General features: G+C 35.4%; 1 protein-coding gene across 9 annotated transcripts in view; it reads right to left on the bottom strand.

Moving 5' to 3' along the window:
• Window positions 1–17739, bottom strand: part of EXOC6B (exocyst complex component 6B) — a 616421-nt gene that overhangs the window by 291371 nt on the left and 307311 nt on the right. For all 9 annotated transcript variants that reach the window (XM_040458548.1, XM_040458544.1, XM_040458543.1 and 6 more), the window contains 4 exons: window positions 12053–12136; window positions 11614–11660; window positions 10221–10341; window positions 270–341 (listed from right to left, as the gene is read on the bottom strand). In XM_040458548.1, the coding sequence (XP_040314482.1) occupies window positions 270–341; window positions 10221–10341; window positions 11614–11660; window positions 12053–12136 (324 nt within the window). The remainder of the gene's footprint in view (window positions 1–269; window positions 342–10220; window positions 10342–11613; window positions 11661–12052; window positions 12137–17739) is intronic.

The raw sequence follows: 17739 nt of genomic DNA, 5'->3' as shown, positions 1-17739 counted from the left end.
TATTTTAAAAAAACTAAGGTAGTGAGTGGTTCAATTAATTGACTTGCTCTGAGCAAAAAAAGGGGGGGATTGGAACTATTTATGAGAATATAAATTGGTCAAAGTGATAACAATGAAATGCTATAAAAAGATTAAAAGATCTAGCTCTAGGAAAAGAAGAAACACAACTAAAAACTAAAAGGCATTTATTAAGCTTAGGTAGACAATGAAAAGATTTACACCTGATGAATACTAATCTAGAAAAGTTTATGTAAACAGAAATCACAAACCTGAAGTGTGTCAGCAAAAAGCACAATGAGGTTCTTCAAATCTAACACAAGGTTTGGATCAGAGCAGTAAGACTAAAGGAAAAAAAGACAATGAGGAAAAACACTGTAATTATTAAAAATAAAACTAAATTTTTAATTTACTTAATTGTTTGATGATTCGCCTGGTAAAGGCTCTCCAGAAAGGGTCTAACCCTTTCCTGGCTCAAGGTAACACCAGATTTAGGCAGGAAAGAGCTGAGTAGAGACTCCAGTAAACCATGATCTATATTTTTAACAGTTGGAAATTTGAAAACATATTTCTAAATAATTCTTCAGTCAAAACAGAAATCAAAATTGATATTGCATATTATTTTTAAATGAACAAAATGTAATACTTGATATCAAAGCCTATGCAATGTGGTTAAAGCAATTTCAAAATAAAATTTATATTTTTAAATGCAAGCAGAAAACACACAAGACTGAAAATAAACTAAGCACTCAATCCACAAAGCTAACTCAAAAAGCCAAAATAAATCATAAGTACAAGAGAGATAAAAATTGATCAAATTAAAAGCAGAAATAACAGAGACATGAAAAATTTGATCCATGAAAACAAAAGCTCGTTAAAAATATCAATAACACAGACAAATCTTAGTTAAGTCTGATTAAACAGCAAAAAAAAAAAATGAAATTATGCAACAACACAAGGAATACAAAGAGAAAACAAACCTAAATAAAGAGGAAAATAAAAGTTACAAATAAAGTCCATACATAATCTCTTATCAGTAAAACTGAAAACTGAAATGACATGGAAGGTAGGTTATGTGCGCACGATTCAAAGATGTATACATGTTACTATGTGAAAGTTCAGTAATTTTGATATTCAAATTCTCTTAATTACAGTTTGGTTACTTCCTGTCTGAACTCTCAATTCCTGAAAGAGGCATACTGAATTCACCCATAACGGTACAGTTCATCAATTTCTCTTATTACTAACAGTTTTTGTTCTATACATATTGATGCTTGCTTGTCCTCTATAAAAAGGCTATTCTCTTTTTGGTGGGTTAAAACTAGAATAGTACAAAATATTCCTTTCCTTTCCCATTTAATGGTCTTCAAATTCAATTCTATTTGCCTTCGAGAATATTGCCATTTCTGCTCCTCTTACCTTATTTTCACTTTTTTCATACTCACCATAATGTATGAGTATGTCTCAGTAACCAGACTATAAAACTTCCTAATTCTTTGACATTTCCTTTGATTGCTGACGTATCTGAACCTACTCCATCTTTTTTAAAAAAAAATTTTTAATGTTTATTTATTTTTGAGAGAGACAAACAGAGTGGAGCGGACAAGGAGTAGAGACAGAGGGAGACACAAAATCCGAAGCAGGCTCCAGGCTCACCTGTCAGCACAGAGCCTGACACGGGGCTCGAACTCACAAACCGCAAGATCACGACCTAAGCCTAAATCGGACGCTTAACTGACTGAGCCTCCCAGGTTCCCCATAAACCTATTCCATCTTAAGTTTCCCATTTACAATGATTGCTTCTTTTTTATTCCATGTTTTTCATTGGATCCTAGTTCTTTTTAATTTTCTTACAGTGGTTATTAATAAGTTATATACTTTCTTCCTGCTGTTTATATGAAATAATCTAGAGTCTTCATTAAAAAACTTTTTAAACATTAAGTCTCTCTCCTTCCATATGGATTCTTAATAGCATTAAACTTTACAAATAATCAAATAGCTATTTAGATTTATCTATGAGTTTCACTCATTTTTTTGCACACATTTTATTTTAATCCTATCCCATCTTGTATTTTGGATTTTTCATTTTTTGTACAATACCAATAAAACAGGAGAGGTAAAGCATAAACTCTGAATCCTCATGTTTGAAAATGCCTTTCGTTTGGCCTCAAACTAAAATTCAGCATTTCTGATGTGAAAGAAGTGTCTGCCTTCATTTACCCTGCTTGATACTCAATACAGCCTTTCAACTATGGGAATCTGGAAATTTCCTTCTTTTAATTATTTAATTATTAAAGTCCTCTCCTTTGTGTCTATCCTTCCTTTCTAAATCTCAGTTAGATACGATAAAAAATGAGCACCAGGGGCGCCAGGGTGGCTCAGTCGGTTAAGCGTCTGACTTCAGCTCAGGTCACTATCTCACGGTCCGTGAGTTAGAGCCCCGCATTGGGCTATGGGCTGATGGCCCAGAGCCTGGAGCCTGGTTCCGATTCTGTGTCTCCCTCTCTCTCTGCTCCTCCCCCGTTCATGCTCTGTCTCTCTCTATCTCAAAAATAAATAAACGTTAACAAAAATTTTTTAAAAATGAGCATCAGCTATCCATCATGTTTCTTAACTTTCCTTTCATATCTTCCATCTCTTTATTTGCTCCATATTTGGGGATATACATTTGACTTTGTCTTCTTGATCACAAAATGATAGTTTTACCTGTTTAATCTATGAATTAAATTTCTGTATTCAGATAATCAGAGATTCCTAAGAAAGCAACGTTTATCTCTGGCTTGTGTGCTTCCTTTTCCTCCTTACTACACTTTTTAAAAATCAGGCCCTGGGCTGACAGCATGGAGACTGGTTGGGATTCTCTGTCTCTCGCTCTCTCTCTCTCAAAATGAATAAACTAAAAAACAAAAAACAAAAAAACACTATCCCAGTACAACCCTTGTCCACCTACCATAACAAACTGAAATGTTCACTATATATAATATCTATGAAACATGAGGTTTCGCCACATGGAATTAATTACATTGTTCCATAATTTTGAACTTAAAAAATACCTTTTCGGTATTATCAGATGATCTGTTTATATTATTAACAACTATATTAGCAGATCATCTGATGTGGAACCATTCCTGATACAAACTCTCCGTTGTATTAGCATATAATTTTCTAATATATTGCTAAATTTGAATTCCAAGTGAGATGGATCGGGTCAGATCTCTATCATGTTTTGAAATCAGCATTGAGACTACTACACATATTAATACCTGAAATATCGTATCTTTCAAAACGTTTCCAATTTATGTATTCACTAATAATTGAATCAGAAAAAGAGTAGTTTGAAATATGACACAGAAAGTTAGAAAGATATGTAGATTTTTGATAAACAAGTAGCATAATCAGTTAGATATAGTGTTTCTTTTTGAGATTTGTTTTGATGTTTCGGTTGTTCTTATTCTAGCTTGCTTTGCTGGGTAATATAATACTATAAATAGAATTAACATCTGTGGCGTCAACTACTCTGTCTCATAATAAATAAAATGATTGTAAATGTATGTGATGCAGAGGTGCTATGTTTTAATCAATGTTTTAATCAGATGTTATGTTTTAATAGCCTTGTTGAGATCTAATCCCTATACCATACAACTCACCTATTTGAAGTATATAATTTAATGGTTTTTAGTTTTTGTATATTCACAGACATGGGCAAACATAATCACAGTCAATTTTAAAACATTTTTTCATCTCAAAAAGAAAACCTATGTCATTTAAATTATCCTCCTAGCTACTCCCAGCCCAAAGCAACCACTAATCTACTTTTTGCCTCTACAGATTGATGCTGATCTACTGGAAAGAAAAAAGGTATTTTGTTATTTGTTCTTCCATTCAAAAGAATATACAGCATATCTACAAAGAAAGACTCCATTAAGATTAATGTTCTCCAGAGATACACATTTCAAACAGTACGCTTGGAAAGTGTTCTCCTCTTAATGATACCAAATACGACTGCATGAAGAAGAGAGGGCAGTTCCCTGCTGAGTGGTGTAGATCCGTCACATCTCAAATGTATCAGTCACAGAGAAAAAGTTAAGAACCCCTGCTTTACAAAAAAGAAATCGCTTGCAAGGAATCTAAGTTTTCTTTTTTTTTTTTTTTTTAATTTTTTTTTTTCAACGTTTATTTATTTTTGGGACAGAGAGAGACAGAGCATGAACGGGGGAGGGGCAGAGAGAGAGGGAGACACAGAATCGGAAGCAGGCTCCAGGCTCCGAGCCGTCAGCCCAGAGCCCGACGCGGGGCTCGAACTCACGGACCGCGAGATCGTGACCTGGCTGAAGTCGGACGCTTAACCGACTGCGCCACCCAGGCGCCCCAGGAATCTAAGTTTTCTAAAAGAAAAAGCTTTTCCCAGGAAAATAACTGAATTGGTAAAATCATTGACATGGACAAATATAAAATAAACAAACAAAATCAAGGACTCTTCTCCCTAGAATACAGTAATATTAGTTAATAAATATGATTGGGGGCAAAAAACTTTCCTAAAAACATTACCTTGAAAAAAAACACAAAATACCAAAAATAGGACTTATGGAAAGCATATAAAATACCTTTCCAAAATACATGCAGGCAAATAATTAAGAAAAATATATATATTCCTGGTGAAAAACACCAAATACTGAAAAAAAAATCCATTTTAATTTACAGATTCACTGCATAACAACACTATAGTTCAATTTGGGGGAGGGAGAATATTGTAAGTGGTAAAAGGAATGTGACAAACTGATTATCAAATTAATCTGGAAGAATGAGAACATAAATAGTTAGCATGTCCTAAAAAGAGGATTTTAGAGAATGTACATGTCCTATATGAAATTAAACCATACTATGTCAAATATAATAATCAAAAAAATGTTACATTGGTTCAAGACAGAGAGGAAAGGGGGATGGGGAATCATAGAGCCTAGCAAAAGATCTTAGTATTTATAAAATCTATTATTTTTTAAGTTTATTTATTTATTTTGACATGGGTTGGGGGGGCAGGGAGAGAACAGGAGCAGGGGAGGGGCAGAGAGAGAGAGGGAGGAAGACAATCCCAAGCAGGCTCCCTGCTGTCAGCACAGAGCCTGACTCAGGATTCCATCTCCTGAACCATGAGATCATGACCTGAGCTGAAATCAAGAGTTGAATGCTTAACTGACTGAGCCACCCAGGCACCCCTATAAAATATATTATTATATGATAAAAGTAGCCTCCGAAATATGTTGGGAAAAGAAGGATATTAAGGAACAATTATGTCCCCACAAAATTCGTATGTTAAGGCCGTAACGCCCAGTGTCGCTATATCTGGAAATAAAACTTAGATAATTAAGGTTAAATGAGGAAAGGTCCTGATCTGATGGGATCAGTGTCCTTAGAAAAGAAGTAGGCGACAGTAGGATGCCATGTGAGGAAAGGCCATGTGAGGACGTGATGAGAACACAGCCATCTGCAAATCAGCAAGAGTTCTCACCAGAACCCAACCAGAAGCATGCTGGCATCCTGATCTCAGACTTCCAGCCTCCAGAACTGTGAAAAAATACATGTCTGTTGTGTAAGGTACCAGTCTATGGCATTTGATTATGGCAATCTGTGCTGAATAAAGTAAAAGATTAACATGATAATGTTATTGTAATGTTACTGGAAGTGATGTGTAGTTTTAAAAAATAATTAAAGATAAAATCCAACTTCACACTCTATATTAAAATAAACTTTTATTTGTTTGTGATACGTATATTTAAAAAGTAACTACAGAAATACCAAGATCAAATATAAACAAATAATTAAATATTCTTTCGAATAAGGAAGACAAATTATAAAGTTAAAAATCAATATATTTACACAAAAATTTAAATTTCTATAATGCCTTGGAAAAGAAAAGCAAAGTTAGAGACACATAAAACTAAAAAAAAAAAAAAAAAATTTGCGACCTATATATCAGACTAGAGATTAACATTCAGATTAAAGGTTAGCATCCATATTTTAAAGAAATAATACATAGGGGCGCCTGGGTGGCACAGTTGGCTAAGCGTCCGACTTCAGCCAGGTCACGATCTCGCGGTCCGTGAGTTCGAGCCCCGCGTCAGGCTCTGGGCTGATGGCTCAGAGCCTGGAGCCTGTTTCGGATTCTGTGTCTCCCTCTCTCTCTGCCCCTCCCCCGTTCATGCTCTGTCTCTCTCTGTCCCAAAAATAAATAAACGTTGAAAAAAAATTAAAAAAATAAAATAAAATAAAATAAAAGAAATAATACATAATAAAATATTATAAAGCTATTAAAATATAAATGCAATGCATATGAACAGGAAATTTTTAAGAAGATATATAAATAACTAAAAACATCTGAAGAGAGTTTAAAAAAATTTTTTTAATGTTTATTATTTTTGACAGAGAGACACAGAGCAAGCAGGGGAGGGTCAGAGTGAGAGGGAGACACAGAATCCAAAGCAGGCTTCAGGCTCAGAGTTGCCAGCACAGAGCCTAATGCAAGGCTCAAACCCAAGAGCTATGAGATCATGACCTGAGCCGAAGTTGGACACTCAACTGATTCAACCTACTGAGCCACCCAGGCGCCCCCCGACCTGTTTTTTAATGTTTATTATTTTTGAGAGAGAAAATATCTGAAAAATTTTTCAATACCGGTATTAATCAAAGAAAAACATGTTAAATTAAGATATAATTTCTGACATATTAGATTAGGAATGATTTTTTGTTTTTAAATATAACTTTCTGTGAAGTAAACAGAATAGGAAAGTTGGCATTCTAAAAGATGATACTCAGAGTGGTGCTAAATGGTACAATATTTTAGCAAAGCAAATTAGCAATATGTATCCAGAGGTTAAGAAATGTACAGATCCTTTAACTCACTAATTTCACATCTAAGAATTTATTAAAATATAAAAAATATAAGAAATATATTTTATATTTTTATATTTTATATTTTATAATTTATTTTAATATATTATAATATATTTTATATATTATATAATAGAAGAAATATAAAAAATATTTTTATAGAAGTTGGTTAAGTGTCCAACTCAGTTTCAGCTCAGGTCATGATCTCATGGTTTGTGGGTCTCAGCCCCGCATTGGGCTTTGCACTGACAGTGCAGAGCCTGCTTGGGATTCTGTGTCTCCCTCTCTCTCTGCCCCTCCCCTGCTCGCTCTCTATCTCTCTGTCTCTCAAAATACATAAATAAACATTTTAAAAAATCAATATTTTTATAAAAATATTCACTGTAATGTTTATAAGAGCGAAAAAAGATACATATATACAATGGAATATTACACAAGTATATGTTAAAATTAATATAGATTGATGAGACATTAAGTGAAAAATACAGCTTGTTTTTGTTTAAAATATATATTGTATATTATATTTTCATACACAAGAATCTTTATTTTTTTAAGATACTCATTTTTTAATGTTTATTTATTTATTGATTGATTGATTTTTTAGAGAGAGAGGGAGAGAGAGGAGAGGGCAGAGAGAGGGAGACAGAGAATCCCAAGCAGGCTCCACATTATCAGTGCAGAGTCCAATGCAGGGCTCGAATCCACAAACCATGAGATCATGACCTGAGCAGATGCTTAACTGACTAAGCCACTCAAGCACCCAGAAAAAGAATCTTTAAATTTACATATTAGAAAGCTAATAATAATCATGCCAAGGATCATGACCAAAATTTGTTACTATCGATAATCATATTTTCTTAGAATAAACATTACTTTGTAAGTTAACATTTACATATAACAACACACCATGCTAAGGGATAAGATAAGACATTAAAAAAATGATCTTAGGACAACAGATACACTGTTGCAAAACAATAAAATGAAATCCATAACCATTATTTAAATAAAAATAAATAACAAGTGGTAGTATATACAAAAATGTGTAAAACTCAAGCCATAACATAGTTATGAGACTTTTTTTAGTCTCAGAATAGGCAGAAACTTTTAAAAAGTATGTTTAAATTTGCCAAACTTTATTATGACAAAAAGATAAAATGGTAAAAATGTCAGATAAAGTCCTATGCCACTTATGAACGATGAGGGAAATTTTAAAATAAGATAGATATATAAACAGGCAAACATTTAACATTTCTAAATACCAAAAAAGAAACCGTAAATAAAAATAAAAGGAGAAAATCTTTACAATGCATTCAGTGACATACCTTCTTTGACTTCAAATTCATATTTATTTATTTATTTTGAGAGAGACAGAGAGAGCAAGCAGGGGGGTGTCAGAGACAGAGTGAGAGAGAGAATCCCAAGGAGGCTCCAGGCTACCAGCACAGAGCCTAAAGCGGGGCTCAGGCTCACAAACCATGAGATGATGACCTGAGCTGAAATCAAAGAGTTGGGCGCTTAACCAACTGAGCCACCCAGATGCCCCTCAAATTCTAAACTCCTATACTAAACATATACTAAACAAGCCCCTATACCTTATTACTTGGATGCCACAAAGGCAAAGTAATCATATCCAAATGTTCAAACCATCATAGGGAAAGAAACCATAAACCTAAGCATTACCTTGATATGCTTTTAACTTACCTTTTATATCTAATCCACCAAAAAATACAGTTAATCTTACCTCCTAAAAATCTCTCCAATTAATCCACATCTCTCCATATACTCTTACACCTTGTTTCAGCTATCATCACCTCTTGCCTGAATACTAGACTAGCCCACTAATTGTTCTACCCACGTTATTCTCATCCCTCGTCCATAATTTAGCCAAATTGACCTTCTCATTCCAATTTATCCTACCCCCACAATGAACACATACACTCCATTCAACCCAGTGCTTTAAGCATCAAATAGGTCTTAGATAATATGACACCTATCTACTTCTTTCTTTATACTTCATACCACACTTGGCTAACTTTCTACATTCTATGTTCTATCCACTCTGAACATTTTTCAGTTCCCAAAAACAGCTACAATCCCTTCGATGACAGATTTTACACATGGTATTTACTCTGGAACACTTGCTGATGAAGAGATAAGAAAGCTGGCGGGTCGTGGATATCTTGTTTCTAGCTGGCACTATATGGATATCAAAGCCACTTACTGAAATATTCTAAATGCTAAATTATCTTCTATTATTAAGTCCTCACTATCATTCCTCGAACAGTTCAGATAGAAAAGTACACCCAAAGCCCTTGTACTACCATGCCTTATACCTAGAATTCTCTTTAATTGATCTTTGCATACATAATGACTCCTCTGCATAAAGAATGCCACTTCTGATCAACTAACCAAAAGCAGGCACCGTGTTGTCCTAATCTATCACTGTTTCAATTGTACTCAACTGTATTTAACTGTAATTTAACTGTATTATGATGATCTGATATTCTTATTTATTTATTGGGACCCCCCCCCGCCCCGGGGAATTAAAATATAACTTTCTGAGAGGCACCTGGGTGGCTCTGTTGGTTAAGCATCTGACTTCAGCTCAGGTTATGATCTCACAGTTCATGGGTTTGAGCCCTGCATCAGGCTCTCTGCTGTCAGTACAAAGCCCACTTCAGATCCTCTGTCTCCCTCTCTCTCTGCTCTTCCCCTGCTCATGTTCTCTCTTTCTCAAAATAAATAAATAAACTTAAAAAAAATATTTAAAATTCATGCTTTGATAAAATATATCAAAATCGTAGTAACTCGTATTTACTAACATTGATATGTTGTAAACATTTTTTTCAAAAAATAAGAATAAAACTGTGAACGCCACATCAATATTAATGGCCTTATAGCAGGCAACACTGAGTAGTGGCTGAGAATATAGTCACTTGTCTGGATTTGAATCCAAGCTCTACCACTTACTGCATAACACTAGGCTGGTTACTTAACCTCTCTGAGGGTCAGTTCCCAGACTATAAGGTAAACATAATAATGATAACTACCTTATGAACTACATATAAAGTACACATAACAATGCCTGACACAGAGAGAGGATTCCAGTACATGTCAGCTGTTTTTTGTTTTTTCTTCCTGCACAGAGCATCCACAAAAGTGGGTTCCGTGTTAGAGAATGTGGCAATTTGAAGTGGCTACTTCCACGTGTCTTTGAAAGAGAGAGCTCCGGGTAGGTGATTCCACGCAATACATAAATGATTTTAAAGCAGTACAACATTGACTACTATACAGATAATCAGCAATAAGTGAGAACTTCTCACGGGCTTCTTACATACCGAGTGGGTGCGGAGTGCCGCGATGGTTTTTGAAAGTGCCATTTCCCAGAGTTCATCAATGTAGGCTCGGTTTACTAAGCCCTGGGTTGTATGTAAAATGTGATCTTCAACCACAAAAAAGCTAAGATTGAGGAAAAAAGAAAGTACAACTGTCAGAAATTACAGTTTGATTATCTCCAGGGTCTGGCAAACAAGAGCTGCCATCAAATCTGAAGTTAATAGTCATTTTTTTCTTAAAGAAAGCTACCTGGTGTCATGAACAAAATCATGTTTCTTGGACATGGAATTTTGTCCAGCCACCTTATAGAAATCGGAGGTACATTTCTATTAAATGTTAACCATATTAGTCAGCCATGTAAAAGGGAAGAAAATGTTTACAGGTAAGGGAAGCTAATTTCACTATATTAAAAACACCAGGCCATTAAGACATTTTTAAAAAGCTAACCAATTTTAAACAGACACTGAAAGCTGCAATACACATTTTTTAAGAGCTCAACATACAAAATACCAAAATAATTCCCTTTATGTGGACTTCCTCCTTAAGGTAAAAAAAAAAAAAAAAAAAATGCAAACTTATTTTTTAACACTCTGCTGTAGCTTTATTGTTATACGTTTAAAATGTATGTTCAGTTACCTTGGCTAAATGTTCCTACTAAATAAAATAATTCTTTAAATAAGGGATTTTTATGATATGTTTTAATCAAAACTATCAATTACATTTAAAGAAATCTCAATTTGAAATAAAAAGAAATTTCATAGAACAATTCAAGTCATTTCCCTTTCTTTTAACTGCAAAGTCATTCTTTCATAATTAGAATAAGCTGTCTATATGGTGTTTATTTGGGAAATGCAATTCCATCCTAGTATGTATACTCTAGATGATGGTGGCAAACTATATAGCCTGTGGGACGAATCTGGCCCACTGCCTATTTTTATAAATATTGTTTTATTGGAACACAGCCACGCTCACTCATTTATATACTGTCTATAGCTGCTTTCCCACTGCAACAACAGAGCTGAATAGTTGTGACGGAAACCGTATGGCCTGCGAAGCCTAAAATACTTTACTATCTGGCCCTTTTAGAAAAAGTCTGCCAACTTTTGCTGATTATTTGGTTCCCCCGTACGGAGAATGGAGAAACAAAACATCAAATATAATAAAATTACAATTCAAAAGTTTTCTTCTTTCATCCTTAAAAACTACTCTTCAACAATATAATGCTGAAACCAATTAGACATTCCTTTGAAATTATCAGAAAGTCAAAAATAAATCTCAAAAATTTAAAAGAAAAAAAGAAAAATAATTTCCCAAGGAAAAATTATCTTTCCAAGTCTCACAAGTCTAGGTATTGAAAGTGTATACATTTAAATACACACACATACATATACCTACCCTACAATTTGATTAAAATACTTCCTGTAGCCATCTAAAGTTTCATGCTGCAACAAAGCAAAGAAGAAAAAAGTTATTGTTTCTCTTTTGATACCTTAAGACAAAGTTAAAATCAGTTACTTCTTTTCTTAGGGCTCAGTTCCCAAGACTCTAAGGTAAATATAACAATAGTACCCTCCCTACATTATAGAGTTATAAGGAGGATGAAATTAGATAATTTATATCCAGTACTTAAAATGATGCCTGACACATAGCAATCAATAGATGTTAGTTGCTATTTTCTTACTGTAAGTCACATCCACCAAATATGGTCTCAGAGTGACAGTTTAAAAAAAAACAAAAGCAAAAAACAAAAAAACCCCAGCATATATGCAAAATAATGACAAGATGCCAGAGAAGAAAAGTGAAAAAGAGAGAAAAGTTAAGTTGGAGATCCTACCATGTTAGATGGAGGCTGGAGCACCAAACGGGCCTGTTTTCGCCTCTGTTTTCGGTAGTAGTTCTCAAAGGTTTCACGGGCACCCTGTAAAATAAACAAAAGGAAACGGGTTGACACGATTTGACCAATTATTCTAGTATTTCGTGGGAAAAGAGAAACTCTCAGGTTTGGAACTGAGGCAACCCCACATTTCTCAAAATCTGCTATTTTAACAGTGATAATAATCATAGAAAAAATAAAAAGAACGATTACCATTTACTGAACCTTACTTACAAATCCCATAAGAATGGATACAAAAGATTCTTAAGAGGACACTACCAGAACTCAACCACCAACACACCAAAGCTGGTTGCTGAATCAACTACCATAAATTCACAAGCATGAAGACAAACCAACATTCTCCTAAAAGCAGTTGAGAAAATGGGCCTTAAAAACCTCACAGAACATTCCAGAAGAAAAATGTTCAGAATGAAAACCAGTCTCAAATGAATCATGAGCAAAGGGCCAGAGCAAGGCAGGAAAAAGGCAGGAGCAAAGAATAGTAAATCAGCCTTCCGAGCTAGAATAGAATCAAGTACAGGAGTAACAGCAAAAAAGAAGAAACAAACCCCTAGAAATTCTTGATACACAGTTTCTTAAAATGAAAGGTGCTCTAAAGAGCAAGAGCTGGTTCATGAGCTCCATAACTGGGTTGAACAGCATCCTTTCAAAATTTATGTCCTTCCTGGGATGTCACAATAGGACTTTATTTAGAAATAGGGTCACTGCAGATGTATTTAAATTAAGATGCATTTAGGGAAGCCTGGGTGGCTCAGTCGGTTGAGTCGGTGAGTGTCCGACTTCGGCTCTTCATGATCTCACAGCTTATGGGTTCAAGCCCCACGTCGGGCTCTGTGCTGACAGCTCAGAGCCTGGAGCCTGCTTCAGATTCTGTGTCTCCCTCTCTCTCTGCCCCTCCTCCACTCACATTCAGTCTGTCTGTCTGTCTGTCTCTCTCTCTCTCTCTCTCTCTCAAAAATGAATAAACATAAAAAAAAATTGTTTTAATTGAGATGCAGTTGTACTACAGTAGGGTGACCCTTAATCTGATATAACTGGTGTCCTTAAAAGAAAAGGGCTCCTGGGTAGCTCAATGGGTTAAGCATCCAACTGTTAGTTTTGGCTCAGGTCATGGTATCACAGTAGATCAAACCCCATGTCACAGTGTTTACAGCACAGAACCTGCTTGGGATTGTCTCTCTCTCTCTCTGCCCCTCCCTGGTTCATGTGTGCTCTCTCTCTCTCAAAATAAATAAACGAAAAAAAAAGGGGGGGGTGGGCAGAAAAGACACAGACACACAGGGAGAACATCATGTGGTGACACAGGTAGAGATTGGAGCAATGCAGCTGCAAGCCAAGGATGGATGGATGGATGGATGAATGGATGGCCACCAGCAGAAGCTAGGGAGAGACAAGTCTCCCACTCACTGTCTCAGAGGGAGGACGGCCTTCTGACACTTGATTTTGGACTTCTAGTCTCCAAAACTGGGTCGGAATAAATTTCTATTGTGTAGGCTACCCAATGTGTGGTACTTTGTTACAGCAGCCTAGGAAACCAATATAACTCAAAGCTTTTAAAGCATCATGCCCCCCCCCATTACTAAATTCTACTCTTAATCCAAGACTTTTCTAAATAAATAAGAGTAGAAATGGAGAGACAGCACGCACAGTGGTTAAGAGCACTGATTTGAGAACCAGAGGACTTCTTTCAAATCATGAGTCTGCTCCTTTCTAGCTGTACAACCAGCTGCAGAGCTTTCACTAATTTAACTTCCACCATTTAGCTATTTAACTTTCACTCATAGATGTGCTATGGTGTTCTCACTTGTAGAGAGGTCACCCTCATCATAGTCACGAGGATCCAGATGAATCAGAAAGCTTTCAGAACAGCATCTGACAAATAATCACCACTATGCAAGTGCTTATGTTTTGAAAAAGAACAATGAAATCAATGATGAAGATGAAAGCCTTGCCCATGGGAGAAAGTATAAACTCTATGCAATCCCTAAGTTCAGTTTCCTTCACCTTCCCAAAAGTCTGAAGAATTTTATTGGACATGACTTCTTTGCTAGGTCCTTAAATAGGAGAAGCTGATTTAAGGTGTTAAATCATACTAATTCAATAGTGTAAGCTCAGGGGTTGGCAAACACGTCCTCTAAAGGGCAGGATAGTAAACACTTTAGGCTTGATGAGACATACAGTCTCTCTTGCAACTAGTCAAGAGACTAGTTGAAATGCTGTTTGAAATGCAAAAGCAGCCATAGACGGTACATAAATGCGTGTGGCCAAATTCCAATAAAACGTTATTTGTGGAAACAGAAATAAGAATTTCATAAAATTTTCATCTGCCATGAAATATTCTTTTTACTTTTTACCAACCATCTGAAAGTGTAAAAGCTGTTTTTCGGTCACAGGTCACACAGAAACAAGCAGCAGGGTGGATCTGGCCCACAGTTTGTTGACCCCTGGTGTAGCTTAAAAACAAAAGTTTTTAAATGCTAAAGTGATTATAACCATACACACCTGCGTTTTTCCTGCCATAAAATGAAATCAAACACTAAGGCAGCTATTTCAAGGCTTTCTTATTTCTAAATCCATAAGTTAATGAGGTAGCAAATGATTCTATTTAAGAAATAAGAAGTGGAAACTGCACATTGGTTTGTTAAAGTTATTCCCCACTTGCCACCATTTCACAGCATAGTGGTATTATTAAATGTCAATTACATTCTGTACACACTGAAGGGCTTTTCATTTTAAAGTTAACAGCCCTAAAGGCCCTTTATTATTCTTGCGTGACGTTACACATTCAACATGCTTTGGAGCCAAGGTACACTTAGCTGAGAATTTAGGGAAGGTCTTCTCTCAAATTAGACCATTGTATAATAATTTAATTATTTGTTGTAAATGTAGAAAATAAGCAAGATGAAAACCTATCATAGACCTATACTTAATTCTTAACTAGATACAGTTTTGCCTTTCAAATATTCATTCAATAAAATAAAAACATAAGGAAAGACCAATTTATCTAATAATTCTGGCTTCTCCCTTTACAAAAATTAGATTTTCCCTGGTGGCAGCTAAATAAATTCACCTCTGATTATTCTATTTCCTCTGCCAATTTTGTCAACTCAATGCTTACAGGTGGAATTTCAGAAGTAGATGTCTGACCAGTCCAGCTGACTGCCTGTCTTTCCACAAATAGATCAAGTTAGCCACTTCAGCTTCAAACTCATCTAATCATTAATATTTATTTAAAAAAAAAAACTCAAAAGCTAGTGAAGGTATAGAGCAAATAGATATAAAATAGTATCCAAGTGAAAAGTTGCTTTAGTTTGTTTCAATTTTCTGTCATTACTATTACAGTGGCCCAAAGGCTTTGTAATAATTAATTAATTAATACATATAACATCAAGGAAAATCAAGTCACTTAATGTATATAAAGTGCTTGACATGCAATAAAGAATGGTCCCCATCATCACTGAATTTATAGTCTATGGTGGAAAACTAGCAATTAAAAAAACAAAAAAACACCATAGAATCGTCTGGGTTAGATTGATGTGTGTGTGTGCGTGTGTGTGTGGTGTGGATGGGAGGAATGTCAGAGAAAGTTTCCCAGAAAAAAAAAAAATGCCATTTATATTCATAATTGACAAATGAGTGAGAATAAGACAGGTAAATATAAAGGAAAAAATATTCCTCATAGAGACACAGAGGTTCAAGGGAAAAAAATGGCATTACACATCCCATGAATTGAAAAAAGTTCTTCATGGCAGTACCTTCACAGTGTAAGAGAGAGGGATGACAAGAAATAAGGTTAGAGGGCTTTGTAAATTATGTTAAGATATTTGGACTTGAACTCCAGAGACCGTAAGAACTTCAGATATTTGTACGTTGTCATGTACTAAGTAGAATGAAAACAGAGAAAATCAGATACAAAAAGATCAGTCTGAACCTGACTTATATTTAGGAGGTAAAAGCCGATGGTTGATTGGATGTTGGTGGTAAAGGATAGAAAAGAAAGAAAGCTAACATGAGGTTTCTAACCTGGGTAACTGGTCTGATGGTGGTGTCATTTAATGAGAGAGGAAACATAAGAGCAGGGATATATACTCGATTCTTATTCATGAATTCCGTATTTGCAAATGTGCCTACTTGCCAAAATTTACTTGTAGCCTCAAAATCAATACTCATGCTGCTTTCATAGTCATTCACAGATGAGCACAGAGTGTTGAAAAATTTGAGCTGCGCCCAACGCACATGTTCCCGGCTGAGGTCAAACAAGGCAAAACTCTACTTCCTTATTTCAGTTCTCATACTACAAACAATTATGCTCTTCACAGTCAACCAGTGCCCCATTTTTTGCATTTTTGTGATTTTTTTAAATTGAGATATAATTGACATAAAACATATTATGTTCAGGCGTACAACATAATGGCTCAATATTGATATATATTGCAAAATGACCACCACCACAAGTCCAGTAACACCTATCACCACATGCATTGTTTTTTCTTTGTGAGGAGAACTTTTAAGATCTACCCTCTCAGAAAATTTCAATTATCCAATAAAGTATTATTTGTTATAGTCACCATGCTGTATATTACATCCCCAGGAATTACTTATTTTAAATTCTTTTTCATCTTTATTTATCTTTGAGAGAGACAGTCCGAGCGAGGGAGGAAGACAGAGAAAGGGAGACACAGAATCTGAAAGAGGCTCCATCCTCTGATCTGTCAGCACAGAGCCCAACATGGGACTCAAACTCACAAACCACAAGTTCACTGAGCCGAAGTCAAATGCTTAACCGACTGAGCCACCCAAGCGCCCCAGGACTTACTTACTTTATAACTGAAAGTTTATTCCTTTTCACCACCTTCACCCAATTTCCCCATCCCCCACTTTTGGCAACCACAAATCAATGCATTCAATTGGGTTTTTTGTCTATTTAAATGCCACATATAAGTGAGATCATACATTATTTGTCTTTCTGTATCTATTTCACTTAGCAGTTCCCTCAAGGTCCAACAATGTTGTCGCAAATGGCAAGATTTCATTCTTTTTTATAGCTGAATAATACTCCTTTGTATATATAGATTCTACATCTTCTTTATTCTTCATCCACCAATGAACACTTAGGTTGTTTCCATGTCTTGGCTATTGTAAATTATGCTGCAATGAACATAGGGGTGGCACATTCTTTTTCAGTTAGTGTCTTCATTTCCTTCAGATAAAAACCCAGAAATGAAATTGCTGGAACATACAGTAGTTCTTTTTTTAATTTTTTGAGAAACCTCCACACTGTTTTCCATAGTGGCTACATCAATTTACATTCCCACCAACAAATAACAAGGGTTCTTCTTTCTCAACATCCTCACCAACCCTTGTTATTTCTTGTCTTTTTGATAATAGTCATTCTGACAGATGTAGGTGATACCTCATTGTGGTTTTGATTTGCAGTTCCTTGATGATCATTGATGTTGAGCACCTTTTCATGTACCTGTTGGCCATCTGTATGTCTTGCATTTTTGTGCTTCGTGTTGCTAATTTTTGCCATTTAAAGCTTATTATTTATTTATTTTGAGAGAGAGAGAGAGAGAGAGAGAGAGAGAGAGAGAGAGAGCGCACACAAGTGGGAGAAGGGCAGAGTG

The sequence above is a fragment of the Herpailurus yagouaroundi genome, unplaced genomic scaffold (assembly GCF_014898765.1).
Source record: "Herpailurus yagouaroundi ecotype Mexico unplaced genomic scaffold, PumYag 221, whole genome shotgun sequence".
Taxonomy (NCBI): domain Eukaryota; kingdom Metazoa; phylum Chordata; class Mammalia; order Carnivora; family Felidae; genus Herpailurus; species Herpailurus yagouaroundi.
The sequence above is the reverse complement of the archived record's forward strand: the minus strand, read 5'-3'. Positions and strand labels throughout refer to the sequence as shown.